At 41.9% G+C, this 20399-nt stretch overlaps 1 protein-coding gene and 1 non-coding gene across 10 annotated transcripts in view; one reads left to right on the forward strand and one right to left on the reverse strand.

The window, feature by feature from the left end:
- Positions 1-20399, forward strand: part of LOC116153395 (ubiquitin carboxyl-terminal hydrolase 3) — a 213828-nt gene that overhangs the window by 83572 nt on the left and 109857 nt on the right. For 8 of the 9 annotated variants that reach the window (XR_010380831.1, XM_064485514.1, XM_064485516.1 and 5 more), the window contains 4 exons: positions 7220-7459; positions 7855-7939; positions 8039-8188; positions 8805-8952. Coding sequence is in view for 8 of the 9 variants with exons in the window: in XM_064485514.1 (XP_064341584.1) it covers positions 8838-8952 (115 nt within the window). In the remaining variant the exon portion in view is untranslated. Of the gene's footprint in view, positions 1-431; positions 924-7219; positions 7460-7854; positions 7940-8038; positions 8189-8804; positions 8953-20399 lie in introns of those variants that run through there. The other variant, XM_064485515.1, reaches the window with a different exon arrangement.
- On the reverse strand, positions 4784-4909 carry LOC135321420 (small nucleolar RNA SNORA18). Its single transcript, XR_010381165.1, has one exon. It is a non-coding gene; the product is annotated as a small nucleolar RNA SNORA18 (small nucleolar RNA).

The following is a 20399-nucleotide window of genomic DNA, read 5'->3' on the forward strand; positions in this document are numbered from 1 at the left end:
ACTCTGACCCATCGGCTCAGACGAGGTACTGGACGGGGGGGGGGGGGGTAAGGGGGTCGGGGGTGGGGCAGGGCGCCCGGGTGGGATTTGGAACGGCCTCCAGCCCCACCCGCCTAGGCCTGGGAGCCTGGGACACAGGGCTGTGTGCCCGCACGCTGCCCGGGATCCCTGTCTGGCGGTTGACGCCCTGGTGATCGGAGCCGGGACAGCCCCGCCCCCATTAGGTGAGGGGTGAGGGGGTCAGCTGGGTTAGGGGTGCACTCTGGGTGTGGGGGATCCCGCGGTGAAGGGGGACAGGCTGAGGGGTGAGGGGGTCACTAGGGGTGGAAGTGACCCAGTTGAGGGGTTAGGGGGTCCCGCCCACGGTGAGGGCCGCTTGGAGTGGGGGCACCCGGCTGAGGGGTTGGGGGTAATCCCGGGGTGAAGGGTGAGGGGACTATCTCTGTAAGGTGGGGGGGCCTGGGGTGAGGCATGAAAGGTCAGCTTGGTTTGCGGGGGCTGTAGCTTAGGACCTAGTGGGGCGCAGTCTAGGGGCGGAGACTTCCGTGTGAGAAGGAGCCTTGTCTTGGTGAGATCAATCTATCAATGGATCCATCGGGGACCAGGCCTGGCAGGGGGTTGGGAGGCAGTGACTGAGTGGGGGGCGGCGACAGGGGGCGTGGGCCTGGGGGTGGGTGTGGCCTGGCCCGAACCTGTGGTGATTCTAGTTGGGTGCCGGGACCCTACTGCAGGAGCCTAGCGTCCGCGCGGAGGGCGGGAGGGGGAGGGGAGCGCAACGACCCGCGCGGACGCGGGAGCGCGCCCAGAGCGTGCGGATGCTGGGCGGGAGCCGGGTGCTCCTGAGCCAGCTCCCGGAGGAGGAACGCTGCCTGGGGTCTCGGCCACCCGCCGCTTGCTGTCGCTCTGCTGCCGTCGCCGAGCAGGTAAGGGGGCGCTGGTCGGGGCGTGCAGGTCGGGGAGCCGGCGGGTGAGGGCTGGGCTGTGCAGTTGGGGAGGCGCACAGGGCGGGGTGCGTGGGTGAGGTCCGGGCCGCGCGTCCCGTCAGGACACTGAGGCGGGTCCCGGCCGCCGCCCCGGTTGTTTAGTAGTCACTGAATCCCGCATCTTTCTTGGCCGCCCCTCATGAGCGGGTTTGGGAAAGTCGGAGCAGCCCCGGGAGATGGGAGGGCGCTGGACCGCTCCGGACCACCTCCGACTGGCCCTGAGGCCGTGGCCTTCCCTCGCAGGTGGACCTGCCCTGGGAGCGGAGGCCGCCCCGAACCCTGTGGGGCACAGGCGGCCTGGGGCAGGATAACGGGCGAGGCCTGGGCCTTTGGGAGCTTGTTAGCCTGTCCCCGAGATTAAAAGCTTTTGACAAGTGTCTTTTTAGTCTTTTGAGGAATCTCCCTCCTGTTTTCCACATTGGCTGCACAAAACTACATTCCCACCAACAATGTAGGAGGCTTCCCTTTTCTCTACAGCCTTTCCAGCATTTATCCTTTGTGGACTTTTGAATGATGGCTGTTCTAACTTGTGTGAGATGATACCTCATTGTAGTTTTGACTTGTATTTGTTTGATAATTAGCAACATTGAGCCTTTTTTCATGTGCCTGCTGGCCATTTGTATGTCTTCATTGTAGAAATGCTGGTTTAAATTTTCTGCCCATTTTTTGAATTGGGTGGTGTTTTGGTTATTCAGTTGTGTGAGCTGTTTCTGTATTCTGGAAATTAACCCTTGTCAGTCTCATCTTTTGCAAATATTTTCTCCCATCTCATAGGTTGTCCTTCTGTTTTGCTTATGATTTCCTTTCCTGTGCAAAAGCTGATAAATTCAGCTTGGTCCCATTTGTTTGTTTATTTGTGCTTTTATTTCTATTGCTGCGGTAGACTGCCCTAGGACAACATGGCTGAGATGTATGTAAGATAATGTTTTGCCTATGTTTTCTTCTAAGAGATGTATAGTGCGTTATCTTATGTTTAAGTCTTTAAGCCATTTTGAATTTACTTCTGTGTAGGGTGTGAGGGAGTATTCTGACTTCAGTGATTTACATGCAGCTGTCCAGTTTTCCCTACATGCTTTGCTGAAGAGACTGTCTTTACTCCACTGTATGTTCTTGCCTCCTTTGTCGAAGATGAATTGACCGAATGTTTGTGGGTTTATGTCTGGGCTGTCTATTCTGTTTCATTGACCTGTATGTCTGTGTTTTTTTCCCCTTCCTTTTCCAGTTTTATTAGGTAGAATTACTACAGTTTGACTGCACATACACATTATATTGCATGTAGATACATAGATACGGTATACTGTAACTTTTTTTTAGTTTACATGTATGTACTGATTCTGAGAAGAGATTAGGTTTTTAAACTTACATAGTTATTAAAGGAATAAACCCAACTACAAAATAAGAATATGGTAATCCAATCATAAAGGACAGTCAGATGTGCTTACACGTATTCAAGAAGTCAAAATGATAATTAGTACACTGGTGGCCTTATTATTATTGTTATTATTTTTTAGATTCCTCATATAAATGATGTCATATGGCATTTTTCTTTCTCTTTCCGGCCTACTTCACTTAGAATGACAGTCTTCAGGTCCGTCCGTATGGCTGCAAATGGCATTATTTTCTTCTTTCTGTGTGGCTGAGTAGTGTTCCATCTTCTTTATCAAGTCATCTGTCACTGAACATTTGGGGTGTCTCCATGTCTTGGCTATCATGAATATTGCTGCTGTGAGCATTGGGGTGCATGTGTCTTTTTGAATTTTATTTTCCTCCAGATAAGTTCCCAGGAGTGGGATTGCTGGATCACATAGTAGGTCTATTTTCATTTTTTTAAGGAGCCTCCATACTGTCCTCCATAGTGGCTGCACCAATCTACACTCCCACCAACAGTGTGGAAGGGTTCCCTTTTCTCCACACCCCCTCCAGCATCTGTCATTTGTAGACTTCTCAATGATGGCCATTCTGGCTGCTGTAAGGTCATATCGCATTGTAGTTTTGATCTGCATTTCTCTGACAATTAGTGATGCTGAGCATTTTTCATGTGTCTGTTGGCTATTTGTATGTCTTCATTGGAGAATTGCTTGTTTAGGTCTTCTGCCCATTTTTGGATTGGGTTTCTTGTTTCTTTGATATTAAGATGTATGAGCTGTTTGTATATTTTGGAAATAAGTCTCCGTCAGTCACATCATTTGCAAAGATATTCCTCCCATTTCGTAGGTTGTCTTTTCATTTTGTTGATGGTATCCTTAGTTGTGCAAAAGCTTTGAAGTCTAATTAGATCCCATCTGTTTATTTCTGCTTTTATTTCCAATTCTCCAGGAGCTGGTTCAAAAAATGTATTTCTGTAATGTATATCTGCGAGTGTTGTGCCTATGTTTTGCTCTAGGAGTTTTATAGTATCTGGTGTTACATTGAGGTCTTTAATCCATTTTGAGTTTATTTTTGTACGTGGTGTTAGAAAATGCTCTAATTTCAGTCTTTTACAGGTAGCTGTCCAGTTTTCCCAGCACCACTTATTGAAGAGACTGTCTTTTCTCCATTGTATATTCTTGCCTCCTTTGCCGTAGATTAATTGACCATAAGTGGGTGGGTTTATTTCTGGACCTTCTATGCTGTTTCATTGGTCTATGTGTCTGTTTTTGTGCCAGTGCCATACTGTTGATTGCTGTAGCTTTGTAGTGCAGTCTGAAGTCAGGGAAAATGATTCCCCCACTTCTGTTCTTCTTTTTCAAGATTGTTTTGAGTGTTCGGGGTCTTTTGTGTTTCCATACATAGTTTCACATTTCTTGTTCCAGCTCTGTGAAGAATGTCGTTGGTAATTTGATGGGCACTGTATTGAATCTGTATATTGTCTTGGGCAGTATGGCACTGAGGCCATTATTTCTTCAAATATTTTATTTACTACCCCTACTTTCTCCAGGTGCTCCAGTTCTACATCTGTTAGTCGGCCTGGAGTTACCACACAGCTCACTGTCGTGCTGTTATTTAGTTTTCTTTTCTTTCCTTGTGTTTCCTTTTGGATAGTTTCTATTATCATGCCATCAAGTTTATTAATATTTTTTCCTGCAGTTTCTAATCTGCTGTTAATACCATCCTGTGCATTTTTCATCTTAGATACTGTATTTTTCACCCCCAGAGGTTTGGTTGGAATCTTTCTTATATGTTCTTTGTGTTTACTTAGCATGGTTAATATTTTTTCTGCTATCATTAACATATGGAATATGGTTATAATAGCTATTTAGTGTCCCTTTTGAATAATTTTTTAGTGTAAAGTCATATATGTTATTTCGACTTCAGTTTCTTTTAAGTGTAAAGTATTGTGTAACATAGGCAAAATTGGTTAAGTCAATACATTTTGTAGGAATTTCACATGTTCTGATTCCTTCCACTGCCCATCACCCCATCACCTTCGCTCCTCCAGTGTTTGAGTCGTAATCTTCAGGAAAGCCCTTTGAAAAAGAATTTTTGCTCAGTCAGCAGTTGTCATGTCAGTCAGTTCATAATTCTTTTAAAAATTGGGCTTCTTTGATCTCCAGTGGAACGTGGACACACTTCAAAAACTCCTCACCTGTAATCTTTGGGATCCAATTTTCTCAAGCAATTTACTTTAGGACTATTACGTATTTGGGGTCAGGGACGATAGATCTGCCTGGTTCTGAATTTTAGACACTCTCTGAACATGTATTAGGTTCAAATCATGTTTACTCCTAAGCTTATCACACCCTGGAGCAGTACTGATTGTTGGGATATGCCAGCACCTAAGATACAAGAGCTTGTTAGGTTTCTCATAGTTTATTTACCAGCTCTGTCTTGTTCTTTCCCACAGATCTAACATGTAGTTCTGCGAGGAAAGGAAACCACATAGTTACCCTATGAGGCGTTTCCAAAGGTGTAGGTCTACACAAAAAGCCCCATCGGTGTTCCTTTTTAAAAAATTGAAGTATAGTCAGTTTACAATGTTGCACTAGTGTCTGGTGTGCAGCGGAGTAAGTCAGTCATCCGTATACACACATAGATTCATATTCATGTTCTCTTTCATTGTAGGTCATGACAAGACATTGAATATAGTTCCCTCTGCTGTGCAGTAAAAACTTGTTTTTTATCTCTTTTTTGTATAGTAGTATCTGCAAACCTTGAGCTCCCAATTTATCCCTTCCCACTATCCACCCCCTGACCGGTAACCATACATTTGTTTTTAGTTCTGTTTCTATTGATTCATTTTTCTTCTTCTTATGGGTATCTTACCTCCTAGGGCCCTAATAAAATAATGTTGACTGGGTGGCTTGAACAAGAAATTTATTTTGTCACAGTTCAGGATGCTAGAAGTCCAGCTTAAAGTTCTAACAGAATTTGGTTTCACATGGCCTTTCCTCAGTCTGTGCATGTGGGGAGAGACAGAGAGAGACAGAAAGACAGAGAGATAGAGAGAGCACACAAGTTCTCTAATGCCTCCTCTGCCTCTTATGAGGATTCCAGTTCCATCAGGTCAGGGCCTTACCTTTAGGACCTCATTTAATACTAATAACTTCCCCAAAGGTCTAAATACCATCACATTGGCGGTTAAGGCTTTTACATAGGGATATCGGGGAGACACAATCATTCAGTCCACAATATGGGTCCTATTTTTTTCTTTCCGTGCATTCCTGGTATTCTTATTAGAAGTCAAACAATACGAGCTTTGCTTTATTGGGTGCCAGCTATTTTTATGTTCTTCTCAATATCCTTAAGCTTTGTTCTGGGATGCAGTTAACTCATTTGGAGACAGTTTGATATTTTTGAAGCTTTCTTTTAAAGTGTTAGCGCTAGACCAGAGAAACCTTTAGTTTAGGGCTCATTTTGCTCCCCTCCTGGGGCAGTAACCTCCTTAGTGCTTTATATAATGTTCTGGGGACTGTGAGGTGTTGTACTCTGGCGGGGGGGGGGGGACGTTTCTGTCCCTGCGTGAGCTCCAGGAGTTGTTCCTTCTGCTCCTTTCAGGTGGTTCTTCCTGTGGTTTTTGGTAGTGTCTTCATTCCTGTGCCTTGATCAGTACTGGGTTCAAGACGCAAGGAAACGTTTCCTCTGTAACTCCGTCTCCTCTGCAGCACTTGGCTCTGTGAATTCTAAGTGCCTTGGACTGCACAGACTCAAAAAACCACCGCCTCAATTACGGGAGACCACCAGGCTCCATCTGGGTCCTCCTTCCTGTACTGGGGCTGGGAACGCACTTTAAGCAGTGAGTCAGGGCAGTGGTCAGACTCGTTCTCATTTGTTTCTCGTCGCTCAGGGGTCCCAGTCTTGTGCTGCCTGGTGTCCAGTGTCTGAAAAATGGTCATATATATGTGTATATATATTTTTTAAATTTTTTTCAGGATTTTTTTTAGTTGTTTTGAGTGGTCCTTGCCTGTTTGAGCATGAAAATGTCTTTTAGAATCAAGAAAAGTTCTTCCCAGTGTTTTCTTCAGCTTAGTCTCCATATAGAAGATGCTTATGACCTCTGAATGCTGAGATGCCTGAACTGAATGAAATGCTCCTGCTTATATAAGGCTCTAATTATGTATGAAAAAAGGGATGGATTGGCTATTTGTGGATTTGGTCACCTGTTTTTGGTTGTTATTAAAATGTAACTTAATAAATACTTTGTTTATATATTAATCAAACACTTTTTACATATAGTGCTTCCTACAGCCACTCGGCATATCGCAGTTTATCTCCAGGGCCCTTGAGGTATTTTTCTGTGTCAGAGTTTCCTGTTCCTTTGTGTCGATAGTCTTACATGTTCATGGCAATCACAAAGGATAGAGTTAACTACAGACACTCTGACTAGTCATTTCTTCATTGTACCTTTTTCTGAAAAGACTCAAGTAGTATTTCTGACCCTGTATTCGTAATTTTTAGTATTCCCCTCAATGTGTTTGCTATGGGAATTCTTTACAAATGGAAATATAATAAAAATTCTAAAAGCTTCTCTCCAGAAATGGATGTTTTCTTTACTAAAGTCTCTGGAATGCAAATAGGAAATCCTTGCAATGTTTACTTCCATTTTTTAGTTACCAGCCAGATAAAGAGAAAACAACTTACTGTGATCTCACTGAGATTAGGCTCACACGCCATCCTGAATTTATGAGAGATCACAATGCTAAGTAACAGAATAGTGTATACACTAAAGAAACTAGATAGCGTCTTTTCACATAAATGAGGGGGGCGGGCATAAACTCTTTCACCTGGTGTGACATTGTCATCTTCCTTTTATCTCACAGTGTTGGAAGATTTGATAAACCTTGAAGGTGGATGAAGAAACAAAACACGAGAGTCACCTGGAAACCAGCACCTGGGAACGTCGTCAGCTACCGTGTTGTGTATCACCCCCGTGGGGGCAGGAGACATCTGGTGGCCAAAGTGCCACCCACAGTCACCTCCACTGGGTTAAAGCGGCTTCAGCCCCAGACCACACACATCACAGTTCTCCCAGATTACAAGACAGGAGAGGGGAAGCTTAGGTAAGGATCAGGCACGACAGGTACAAAATGATAATTTTGGGGGGAAAGTGTGTAATGTTTTAAAGGGCGATTTTAATACATCTGCTTCCTTTGTAAATGTCTGAAACTGATTCTGTAATGAATTACATTATAATGGTTAGATAGGATGCCTAAATAGCACATGATTTTTACCTATCTAGTTCCTGCTAAAATGATTCTACCTATTAGTGTCCTCATTCTAATCTAATCTTCTGAATTGGGAATACCCTTTATACTTCCACTTGGGCAGCGCTCTGTCGTGATAGCTTACGCTTTCTGACTTAACCATTTTTATAAATACATATTTTGAACTGTTTTGTTTGTAATGATTCCTGTGTATATCCCTTAGATATTTTGAATTCACCTTACTATTACAGGGGCACTTAAATGCTTATGGAGACGAGACGAGCTTGTTGCAGGCTGTGGCGAATTTACCTCACAAAGGAGGCAGGACCCTCACAGGTGAGTAAAAGTGTCTGGCGCGCTTGGAGCTCTTGCTTGTGGTCAGAGCTTGTGGCTGAATAACTATGTGACGGCCTTCTCTTTTAAAAATCCCACTAGACATGGCTTTGAACTGCATTCGCCAACAGAGCTTCAAGACCCAAGCTGGCATGAGGCCTCGAGCTTGAAAAATTGGTGTTCTCATCACTGATGATGTTGAGGCCCCGTCAGAGCAACTCAAGGATGAAGGCGTGGAGCTGTTTGCTGTTGGTGAGCACTGAAGAGACTGGCTGTGCCCCCGGGCGTACAAGTGTGCTGAGGATAGTTTTGAAGTTAATACCGTTTTCTGAAGCATAGACAAACAAGCAGACACATTTTCCCTATTACATAATGTATCAAAATGCTGTGCCAGGACGTTAATTCATTTCCTTCTTTTCTCCTTGTAATGATCCGAAACTCTGGCTTCCTGGAAGAGAGTAATGGGCCAAGAGGACAAATAGGCTTCAGGAAAATTTCGGTTTGACTTTCCACAGCGCTGTGACTATTTTTGATATCCGTTATTTTTAATTTACAGAAAAAACACCGAAGAGACACTTTTTGGTGGGGAATTGGTGCTAGAAGCATTTAGGAGAATCTAAACAAAATAGGCTTTGGTTAATATTATTTTTTGTGTCTATTTTATAACTAGAGATATGTAGTCATCTTACTATTGAGGAACATCATATCTAGTTGATATTGAATACATAGGGGTAGCCATCTTACTATTGAGGAACATCATATCTAGTTGATATTGAACATATAGGGGTAGCCCCTGAAATAGTAGCTTTATTCCATTGATTTTTTTCTGAGACTTGTTTTTTAATTTGTATGCATCCATTTTTCCAAGGTATTAAAAATGCTGACAAAGCTAAGTTAAAAGATGACTGCAGCAGATTCCGATGATCCCCACGCATGCAAGCTGGCAGATTTTGCGTCCCTCTCCAGGATCCTGGATGACCTCACCCTCAACTTGTGTAACAGCATCAGGAGTCCAGGTAAGGTTAGCCCAGGGTTTGTCACCCTCACCATGTTTGATATTTTGGTCCAGGTAATTCTGTTTTGGATGGAGGGAGTGGATTCTTTTGTGCACTGCGAGATGTTTAGCAGCATCCCTGGAGTCTGCCCACTGGATACCAGTAGCATCCCCTGAGTTGTGAAATCTGCTTGCCTACTTACCCTTGACCCGCCTTGAAGACCTTTATGGACTGTTCTTGTACTGTCTCTCATCACCGGGATGAGCAGGCTGGTGATTAGCTGTCATGCCCCTGCAGGTTTAATGTAACTGACTGTGATAGTGCACTTGTTTTAGCTTCTTTAAATCTTTGTTCTTACTGAACATGCTCAGATATTCTTTTTTTAAATAATAGATTATTGTTCATTCCTTTGTTTTGAACATTTGTTGCACAATGTTGGGATGGTAAGATTCTGGTCAAAGTTTGTGAAGATCATGCTGAAATTTCTAGGGAGCAATTTTTTTTTTTTTTTGCCACAGAATTGGTTCCCTGGGATAATTGATAGACAATATGTTGGAGAAATATCCTCATATAATATTTTTAAAAAACAACTTAACTTAGATAATCTGGGGCTGACACTTAAATCGTTGATTGATTTTTTTTTTATTTTAGTGTCACCCAGTAAAATTGAGATTAACTCTAGTTTCCATCTGAATTACTTTGAATGTTAATTGTGAGATGGATGCAAATGTGGATTGGGGAAATGTTAAATGTGAATGGAAATGTTGATTGGAGAAATTGTTCTCTACAACTAAGGAGTCAGGCTTTACCTTAGGTGTGTGAAGCAGCTACCAGAGCTCAAATTCATGCTGTGAGAATTTAATTCCAATTTAATTTAACTGCACCAATTTCATTTCAGTTATTTCAAGTGTTTTGTTTGTGTATAGTTTAAGAATCTCATTTAAGAATTTTTTTTCAGGCTTTTGTGTATTTTTTTATTTGAATAATTAATAGATATTTTGGGGGAAGTGTGGATCAGATTTAAACATTGTACTTATTGGTTGTAAAAAAAATTTTCCAACTCTTGGTTTTTGTTAAATAATTAGAACAGTGATTGGAGATTACAGGTGCCTATTTTCTGTTATATTGGGTTTCTAGCCCTTTAAGCAGAGTATAAACATGTGTTCAGTTTATGTTTTTCCTTTCCTTATCTTCATAAAAAGTCCCATTGATTTTAAAAGAATAGCTTCCCAGCACACCTGTAAGTCCAGTGTGGTGATTCCCTGCCCCCACCACCGCCACTTTGTGCTTTAGTGCAACCTTTATTATATAACCACAAAAACTGGGAAGAGAACTGTGCACTGCAGATACTAGACCTGCACTCTAAGTGAAGTCTTTGATAATAAGAGCTCCCTAACCCTCTTAATTGGTTTATTTATTTATGGAAGGTGGTGCTTCCTCTAAAATATATATATGCATCTTTTCTTATATTGCATACACTTGCTGTTGTTTTGAAATAATAGTTGTATGGTGTTTACATTTATGGCTTGATCATTTCTTTTGAAAATCCTGTTGTTTAACGATGGATTCGCTTACTCAGGTTGTTGGCAAGAGCGTGGAATTGCATCAGATCTTGCTATATTAAATAGATGGGAATATTAGATGCCAGAATTTTTCTTGAGTGATTCATGGCTCTTGTGTTCATTCTCTGTATCATCAGCTTCCTAGGGAGAGTTCTTTTTGAAACAATATCAACTCCTGGTAATTTTTATGCAGTTAATTTGTATCTGGTCGTTTAAAGGCCAGAGTGGCCCATTTGACTCTGACTTAGTCGTCTGCTTTGACTTCAGTGGTTTTAATCCTTGTCCCCACTACCCTTTCCTCTCATTTGGAGTTCGGGGCACAGTTCCAGCATTTAGCAGAAGACTGCAGAACAGATAAAGCATGCTAGCTTCATTAGGTGGTTTTCACCAAAGTGGATGTGAACAGGTCTGAGTTTGTGATAGAATGAGTGATTACAAGTGTGTCTAGTGCTTTACAGTTTTTGAGACTATGTAGTTTCACATACATTCTTTCTATATTTTATTTTCATTTGATGTTGAAAACTGATCTCAAAAATCCATTTTGAAGTAGGATAGAATGCTTGAGCCAGTGAGGGGACCAGTCTTATGGGTCAGAATTTGCCTCTGTGTAGGAAGTCAGCAGGAGCAGACGCCTTCTCTTTTCTGGCTCTGTAGGCATCTGGATCTGTTAATACACAGATGACAAATTTTGACCAGCTTTGAAATTACATTCTTTAGCAGAGGAAACATATCGTTAGCTCTGCAAATTAGCCTTGTAGTGTTCAGGGAATTCAGTAGGTGCCTGGCCCCAGATGGTAAACTGCTATTGTAATTTTTATTTCATATAATAGAGTTTAGGCATTTTTTTTAAGATGAAAAAATGGTTTGGGCAACTTCATTAATTGATACGACTGTTACATCACTTTTTAAAGAATAATTCATGTTTTTAAAAGGTGATATATATTTACAGTTAAGTCATAGTATCAGAAGATTTAAAATAGAACAGCAGTCTGCTTCTCCGCCACCGCCAGTCCTCCTGTCCACAGACAACCGCTTTCAGCTCGATTTAGTTTTCTCTCTCATATTTACCTACATGAATCTAAGTAATATACTGTTATTTCTTAATTTATCCATTTTAGGTATCATCTCTTGACATCATGCTATGGTAAATGAGGACATTAGTGTTTGCGTTACCCTCCCCTCTGCCCTACTCTCCATTTCTCTGTATAATTAGATTACAATTTTTGATTAAAATGGTGATTGCTCTTTTTCTTGTCTGGCATCTTATTTTTCCTTGAGTTAATAACTGCCTTTTAAAAAAATTGCTTACTTTGCCTTTTATACATTTTCTCCCAAATACAACCTATAAATCTGTGAAATGTCTATGAGTATTATTTTCCAAGTACTTTAAACACATAATCTGTTAGTGTTTTTTTGTTTGTTTGTTTGTTTTTTCCGAACACCTCCTTCCCGGAGCTCTCTCACTCCCATCTGAGCTGAGTCTTCTCTGGGCCGGTTGGGCAGTTTTTATCCTGTGATTCCCTTGCTGTCCTCTTGTATTGGATCTCCCATTTCCTGGATCCCAGGTGTGTACTTTCCTTGGTTTATTAGACCATTTTGCTAGAGTACATCATTTAGCTCCCTTCTCAGGGGAGGCAGATTTTTGACCCCATGCAAGTCTGACATTTTGATTTTACTTTTACTACTTGATTGCTCGACAGACTATTAGTTTGGAAAGATTTTCTTTTAGAATTTTGAGAGCAGTGTTCCTTTGTTTTTAGGCTTCCAGTGCTTCTGTTGAGAAGCCTGATGCCCTCCTGATTACCGTTCCTTCATGTGGGTCCTTTTACTTTTTTTCCTGGAAACTTTCAGGCTCTTCCCTCCAGCCTCGGTGCTCTGGAACTTCAGAAAGACGTGTCTTCACGTGGTTAGTTTTCCTCTTGTTGCCATGGGTGCTCAGGGGACTTTTCAGCCTGCACATTGGAGAGTACACTCGTCCTCCCATGCTTATATCTCCTCATTGCTGCCGTTCTCTTTGTGCAACTCCTGTTAATTGAATGTTGAGCGCCCTGGGTGGAACCTGTAATTTTCTTATCTTTTTATTTCTTTGCCTTTTCGTTCGAGTTCCTGAGCTAGTTACTTTTTTTTCCCCCTTCCACTCTTTCTATTGAATTTTGACAATAATATTCTTAATTTAAGGGCTTTTTCTCATTTTCTGACCATTGCTTTTTCATCCTTTCTGTTCCTGTTGCTTTGCTATATCTTTTCTTATTACTTCTGGGTTTTAGAGTTTGTTTTGAAGCTTTTCTGTGCTCCCTGCATTGTTTCTGTTTCCTCTGGGTTCCTCTGTTTCTTTTCAAAATGATTCTCTCAGATGAGATGTTTTCTTCGAGGGTCTTGTTTCATCTTTGTCTATCTTTTCATAGAAGAGTGAGGCACTGAAAAGCTCTGTAAGTTTGTCTGTAAGAGTGAGGCTTGTCTGCAGTGGGCTTCACTGTGAGGATGGGGAGCAGGCTGCCTTCTTCAATGGAGGAAGACATCTTTGTGGAGTTTTTTTGGGGTTTTTTTGCAGCATTTTGTTTTTCAGTTTTCCATCTGGTGGCTGTACACTTGGCCACTGATGTTCTGACATCAGGACGTAGGAAGTTCTGTGAATCAGTCGTTCATCACAGCCCTTGGACCCCCTTGTGTTCAGTCCCATCCGTACCTTTGCTGTCTGCTGTGCTCAGTGTCCCTGAGCCCAGAGCCCCCTCCTGTCTACACTTTCCTCTGCCAGCACTTAGGTTGTAGCTTCCTTCACGCTGCTTAGGTTGTTACTGCTCCTCTGACTTCTTCCTGACTCTCAAAAATGTGTTGAAATCTTTTATCTGCTTTGCTGGCCTCACATGTTCTCTTTATCTTTGGGAGTTAATATCAACTTAATTTCTTTATTGTCCGGTTTAGTGGGAAATTAGGATGGAGAAGAGAGGGAAGCAAGAAGTTGGTCTGCCATACTTAATTTGGTGTCTATTTTTAAATGAAATATTTTTAATCTGGTTTTTAGGGCAAAGTGCTGAGAAATGGATCTGATTAGTTACCCTCCAGAGAGTTAAATCACTCAAACTGAAATTTTGCAGTACCGTATTTGAGTCAAAGTTCAAACTCAGATTTACCTTCCCCAATGAACAGAGCAAAGTATTGTTGCTATTACCAGAGTCAGCAGAGAGAGCAGATAAGCCCAAGGGTTTGACTCTGCTTGGGAAGCCAGATCACAAGCCAGATGCTGGGTATGTAAAAGAAACATAGTTGTAAAGCCACTTGGACTACTGCAGTCAATATGTTGTACTATTTTTACTGGATTAGTTCATCATCCATCAATAAAGGGAAGTTAATGTCAGGTTTATAGTACTCTTTGGCTCTGCACGATGGTAATTTAACCTTTTCTCTTGTGTTTTATAATGAAAAGAAAAACATGTTCTTAATTGGAAGTAAAGAATAAAATTTCTTTAACCTCAAAAAACCTTTTTATTTTGATACAATTTGGTACTTAAAGAAACATTAAGAACAGTACAGAGAACTCCCATCCAGTTGTCAACATTTTCCCACACTTATGTTACGTGTGCATCTTCTTTTTATCCACCCTCTTCCTGCCCCCCTCCCCACTGCCTAGTAATTTGCAGACCTAATGCAGCTTCATCCATAAATAGTTTAGGTACCCCACCCCCCGCCAAGAACAAAGATTTTCTTTTCAGTAAGTACAGGATATTGGTCAAAACAAGGACATTTAATAACTAGTACAATAGTATTATCTAATGCACATTCCATACTCAGAGTTCTCCAATTGTTCCAGTAATGTCCTTTATAGCTATTTCCCCTTTTTTGTCCCCCCCCCACCTCCCACAGATCTAATCCAGGATCATGCTTTTCATTTAGTTGAGATCAATCTTTAGTCTCCTTTAATCTGGAATAGTTCCTTATCCTTTCTTTGTCTTTCACATCTTATTTTTGAAGAATACAGGCCAATTATTTCATAGAATGTACTTCAATTCGAGTTTTCCTGATGTTTCCTTATGATTAGGTTGAAGTTATGCATCGTTTTGGTGGGAGTACTGCAGAAGTAATGTGTCTTCTCAGGGCATCGTGTCAAGAGGCATGTGAGGTTGTTTGTCTCATTCCGGTGATGTTAACTTCTATTATTTTATTAAGGTAGTATTTGCAAGGTTATTCCACTGTAAATTTACTCTTTTCCCCTTTATTATTAATAAGTAACTTGTAGGAGATGCTTTATAATTTTATGGATGTCTTGTTCCTCGTCAGACTTGCACCCAGTAATTTAGCATCCATTGATGATTCTTAACTGAATTAGTTATTACTAGGATGATTGCAAGATGTAGATTTTCTATCTCTTATTTCTCCTAAATATATATAGGGAAGAGCTTTCCTTTCTCTCCCATTTATTTATTCATTTATTTTATTAACACGGACTCATAGATTTTTATTTTATTCTGTGATACTCTGTTACTTATTTTGAGGCTCAAATTGTTTTAGATTTGCCTAGTGGGAGCCCCTTTAAGCCATAATTTTGAGATGCCCCCATTGTTCTTGGAGGCCGTTCTTCCTGGCACAGCCAGACGCCCCAGGCGCGGCCTGCCCTAGTCCTGAAATCAGTCATTTCTCCAAGTAGCCCTCCTTCCTTCTAGTGGGGAGTAAGATTTATAAAGTAAGATTTCTCAGCAAATAGGAGCTAAGAAACATAAATAAACAGACATGTCTGTATCTCTTTGTGTGTGTGTGTGTGAGACCATGAGTTCATACTGATACCTGAACTCCAGTTCAGCCCTACAGGTCTAGTCTTGCTCTTTCTGTCCCCATCAGTGAGAATCTGGTTCCCATTATCCTCAGCGTTCGTACTTGTTCGCTCAGTTCCATAAGCAGAGAAATCAGGTCCGAGCTGCTAACCCATACCTTATAACTAGAGATCAATATTTGTTTATAGTTCTTTTTGTCTGTATACTGACAGTGTATAAAGTATTACGTTCAAAAGTTATTTGGGTTAGTTTCCTTCCCTCTTTTAATACACTTATTTACTTGACATGCAGTTAGCTTCATTTGTTTGTGTTTGATTTCCATTTTAGATTTTTCTCCCACCTCATCCTTGCTGATTTTACTTTTTTATGTGTATAAAACATGAGTATGGTCTTCAGAGTTAAAACGATAGAGTTAAAACTATAAACTATTATACCAAAAAGTGTCACCACCTGATCCTTCCTCTCATTGCTACCCATCCCTGTAGACAATCAATTACTTTGATCTACCCTTCCTGTGTTTCTTTTTATTAAAAAAAAAAGTACATGAGTATTTTCTTATTTTTTCTCACAAAAGGTAGCAAACTAAGTAAATTCTTTTGAAATTTTCTTCTTTCATTTAATAGTATATTCTGTTTATCACTCCATGTTTGTAGTAATTTTCCTTATTATTTTTAACAGCTTCATAGTACTCCATTTGTGATGTCACAGTGAATTCAAACATTCTCCTATGTTTGGGCATTTAGGTTGTTCCCAGGATTTTACAGTTGCAGACAATGCTGCAGCTAATAGCCTCACACAGACATATATTTGTATTATTAGGTATCATCAGGGAAGAAGAAAAGTTTAACTTTTTAATTGAGCAGTAATAAGTTAGTGATTTTATAATAATACTTCAAACTATTTGTCTGCCAGCTCCTATCTTCCCACCTACTGTGATCTTACAAATGTATTTAAGGCTGTGGACGTGGAATAATTTATTGTACTTTGATTTCTGTCTGGGAAACCTTGAAATTCGAGAGCTGGAAGTGGCCTCGGAAGCGTTGTTAGTCTAGGTCCCGGTTCATTTTAAGCAACTGGCTATTCCTTTTACATGCTGATCAGTGCTTTTTACCACCGAGTACTCAGACCCAGCTGTTTCTAGTGCTTTTCTCTTTTAATTTAATTCGTGTTGGGTTCCTTCCTGTCCTGCTGTTAACTGGCTGCTCCCTGGGGTTATAGAATGGCAGTTGGATAAGACAGTTACACATAGGGTAGAAACAAGGGTTTGGGCGTCCATTTTCTCTGGTAGGTCTGAGCACATTAGTGAGTAGCATAAACGCAGGGGCGCATCTTGGATTCCTAGATAATGCTGCTGGCTCTCCAGCAGAAGACTCCCAGTCTTTTGTCCCAGCAAATGGGCATTGAGGTGGTGGTGGGGGACCTCCTCCTGCGTTGCCGGATAACCAGGCCAACACAGCTTCCCTTCAGAAGGGCCATGAAAGGATTATTGTATATGTTGAGATAATGATCCCCTCAATCTAGGGTTGCCTGGAGCCTCCAAGCAGGTCACTTCTGGCCCCGAGATGACACCGCAATTTATGCACATGCTCTATTCAGATGTTACCATTTTTCATGCATGTCCTGACATGGAAAAGGTTAGGAAAGTAGGCTAGAGCAATCTCAAATTAACCTCTAAGAGCCAAGGACAGTGCCTCTTAGAGAAGAATTGACTTATTTAGAGTAGAAGGTTAAACCTAAATCTGTAAAAATAAGCTGATCACCATATCTTAAATCTGGTGTGATTTGAGATCATTTCTGTTTACTTCTTTGCTAAAACAAAAGTTACAAATTGAAAGAAAAATTTTTTTTAATGACTTGGCCTGAAACCCTGCTATATGGATGTTGGAACACCCAAGGTATATTTTGATTTTTTAGATTGGTGCGCCATGATTTAATCTCTGTTCTGAATACCTCTCAGGTGTATTTCAGTATAGTTTTGACACCTAAGTTGCTTCTCTACTTACATGTTTTATCTGAGTAGTATCTCATTAAGTTGTCTAAACCTCCTTGTGCATCTCTCAAAATGTGCTTCTGAAGTATTTATTTTACTTAAAATATATAAAATTTAATGATTCTGACATTAAGGTAATTATTATAGTTGTTACCAATTTTGAAATAAGCTTATTAAAATAGACTATTTTATCTCATTCATTTGATGTTTTAAATATAATTTAATTTAAGGTCAGATAAAAGAGGAGTTTCTGAGGGATTTTTGCTGACTTTGGCGTAGATATTTGGAATGTTTCTCTGAAAAGGAATCGTCAGCTGCAGGTCCTTTTAATGAGTGGAAACTCAGGGGAAAAGTTCTGAGAATTAGTAGTCATGGTATATGTGGACATATGTTAACTGCTTTGTATAGAATCGCAGTCACCAGAGTTAACCCCTGGCAGCCGTTTTACTCTCTTTAGTGTATGTTTAGGGAAGGGAACTGAGCGGCACTGGGTGCTTTCTGTTCGCTAGGCCTCTTGTCGTGTACTCGATACCGCTTGTCTCATGAGTCCCTTACCGTAGCCGTGCGAGGCAGAGGTGGTGTCTGTCCTCTGTTGACAGATGAGGAAGCAGGCTCTGGAACCACCTCCTTAAGGCCGTAGAGTAAGAGACTGGCGCAGCCAGCAGGTGAGCCTCAGACTGTTGGTTCTGGAGCCCGTGCTTGCTTCATTATGCCACATGATCTCTGACGTGTTCCTTTTGAGTCCGCAGAGTAACAGTTACATCCCTAGTAGGGTAACCAAGTCAGTCTGGTACATTTTTGTATTAAAGAAGGAAGGAGTTCTTTTGGCAGGGTTAGAGGCCAAGGGCAGGGATCAAGGCCTCGGTGTACTTCAACCAAAATGGCGTGGAGCATAGTTCTGGTCACCGTGCCCATCTCCTGCTTCCTCCTTCGGGGCTAGCTATGCACCATTTTTCTGAGAACCTTAAAAGTGTAAGTACTTCCTCAGAAATCCTGGGAGTCTGTTTAGGATGTGGGCTCTGAGCCGGCTACAGAGGCCTGGGATCGGACATTGCTGATAGGGTGTGATGGGGGTCAAGCCAGGCTGGCTGAGGACCACGTCAGGGCTCGTAGTAAAGAGAGAACTGGAAACAGAGATGGAGTAGGGTGTTCTCAACTCAGAATTATCTACAGTCAGTTTTTCAAATCTAACCTTCAATAAATGTGAGGCTTCCCGGAGTGCTTCTTAAAGAGCATAAACCAGAGAGGCAAAAGGAATGAAGGACAAGGCTCTGGAGCTTTAAATGAAGAGAAAAGGAATTCCTGCAAGTGCCAATGACACTTTTAAAAGAATCTTTATCAAGAATTTGGGAATAGTGTCTTTGAGATTTTTGAAGGTTGTTTTTACAATGTAGGGCAACATTAGGAGTGTGGTTTTGCTCAAGAAAGAATTGGGTTGTCATATGGTATTAAAATCTGGGTTTAAAATATTGGTGGGATAAAGAAAGAACCGTTTCAAAGGATGGTGGCAGCTTAGTGATGATGCGCTGCCATGCTTTACTCTCGTTACCTCTGTTGCAGAGAGGATAGTCTAGTCTTCAGTTTTGATTCCTGTGGGGTAGAACCTCTTGAAGGCTCTCATCCTCACTTCTACTAAACAGCAGCGTCAGTCATTCCAGCGAGTTGTTCGGCAGAGGTGAACGGCGGAAGCTCTATCGCTGATGCTCCTCCTTCTCCAGGTGTCCTGTTATCTCTTGCTGCGTAACAAACTGTCCTACATCTTAGTGACTTACAGCAACCATTTTATTTTGCTTATGATCTTAGGATGGGTCAGGAGTTCAGGAGGAACTTGGCTGGTGTGGTATCGGCCGGAGAACCTGAGGCTGGAGCATCCACTTCCAGGATGGCTTCTCAAGTCACATGTCTTGTGCCCCTGTGTCCTGGTCTCCGTTTCTGCCCCTCTCCCTTTCCCACCTACCCCTCCCCTCCCCAGCCTCTGTGGTATCATATTCTGCAAGGTCTCTCTGTGTCATTTGGTTTCTCATAGGATGTTGGTCTCAGGGTGATTAGGCATCTCACATGGTGGCTGGCTTTCCCAAGAGCAAGCATTGCAAGCAGTAGAAAGAGGAAGCCATCATTTTCTGAAAACCTAGACCTGCAAACTGACACACAGTCCCTTCAGCCATACTCAGTTGGTCAGGGCACTGACAGAGCCTGCCCAGGTTGCATGGAAGAGAACGCAGATGAGCCTCTGATGGGAGGCGTGTCAAGGACTTTGAGATCGTCTTTAATCTGTAGTAGGGCCTTTAAACAGAGAGGGGAGAATGGCTATGAGAAATCCTGAACTGTGACTTTACCAGAAAACAATTTACTCATCTAATGATTCAGGAGAGATTAACATTGGTCACCTTGAATAAGAATGGGACCGAGGCAAGAGAAAACTGCCAGAGGAGGAAGGTGGAGAAGATTGCCTTTCCTACAAGATAAGCTTTATTTCACCACTGCCTTCCTGCCTTGGCCCCTGACGCTGGGCTCTGTGATCTTTGTGAGTCCCAGCCGGCTGCTTCTGACCTCTGTGGGTGTGGGGCTCATGCTCAGTCTCCCAGCCCTGCCTTGGCTCCCTTCCTGGGCCCTGGGCACCTCCTGTTGCTCTGTATGGGAGCTCTCCTGTTCCCTGATCCAGGGAACCCAGCACCCACTCCCAGAACGAGCAGCCTTGGGTTTGGGTGATTGAGCGACAGGCAGTGGTTCTGGCTGCCCTCAGGCTGCTGTGGCACCTCTGGCATTGCTCAGTGTAGCTGGCTTCCCTGGACTACGTTATGGCCGAGTCCCTGCTCTCTCTATGTGACGTTACCACTCTTTCCCCCTGTGATTTCAGAAGATTCAAGTTGAAGACAGCAGAGACTTCAGAACTTTCAGCATAGAATAGGCTTATAAACATTTGGTTCAGAGCATCCATGGTATAAAGAAGATTACATGCCTTTCTCCCAAACATTTAAAAATATGTCAGTTGGAGGGTAAGCTGGGTTACTCCTGGAATATGTTTCTACTTACATATGTACTGGAATATTTATAGAATTTTTATGCTAATTCTGCCCTGTTCTCTGATTTCAAGAGGGATAACTGTTTTACTACTGATGTGTTTATGGAGAGAGAGAGAGAGAGGAAGAG

Source organism: Camelus dromedarius, chromosome 5 (genome assembly GCF_036321535.1).
Source record: "Camelus dromedarius isolate mCamDro1 chromosome 5, mCamDro1.pat, whole genome shotgun sequence".
Lineage (NCBI taxonomy): Eukaryota > Metazoa > Chordata > Mammalia > Artiodactyla > Camelidae > Camelus > Camelus dromedarius.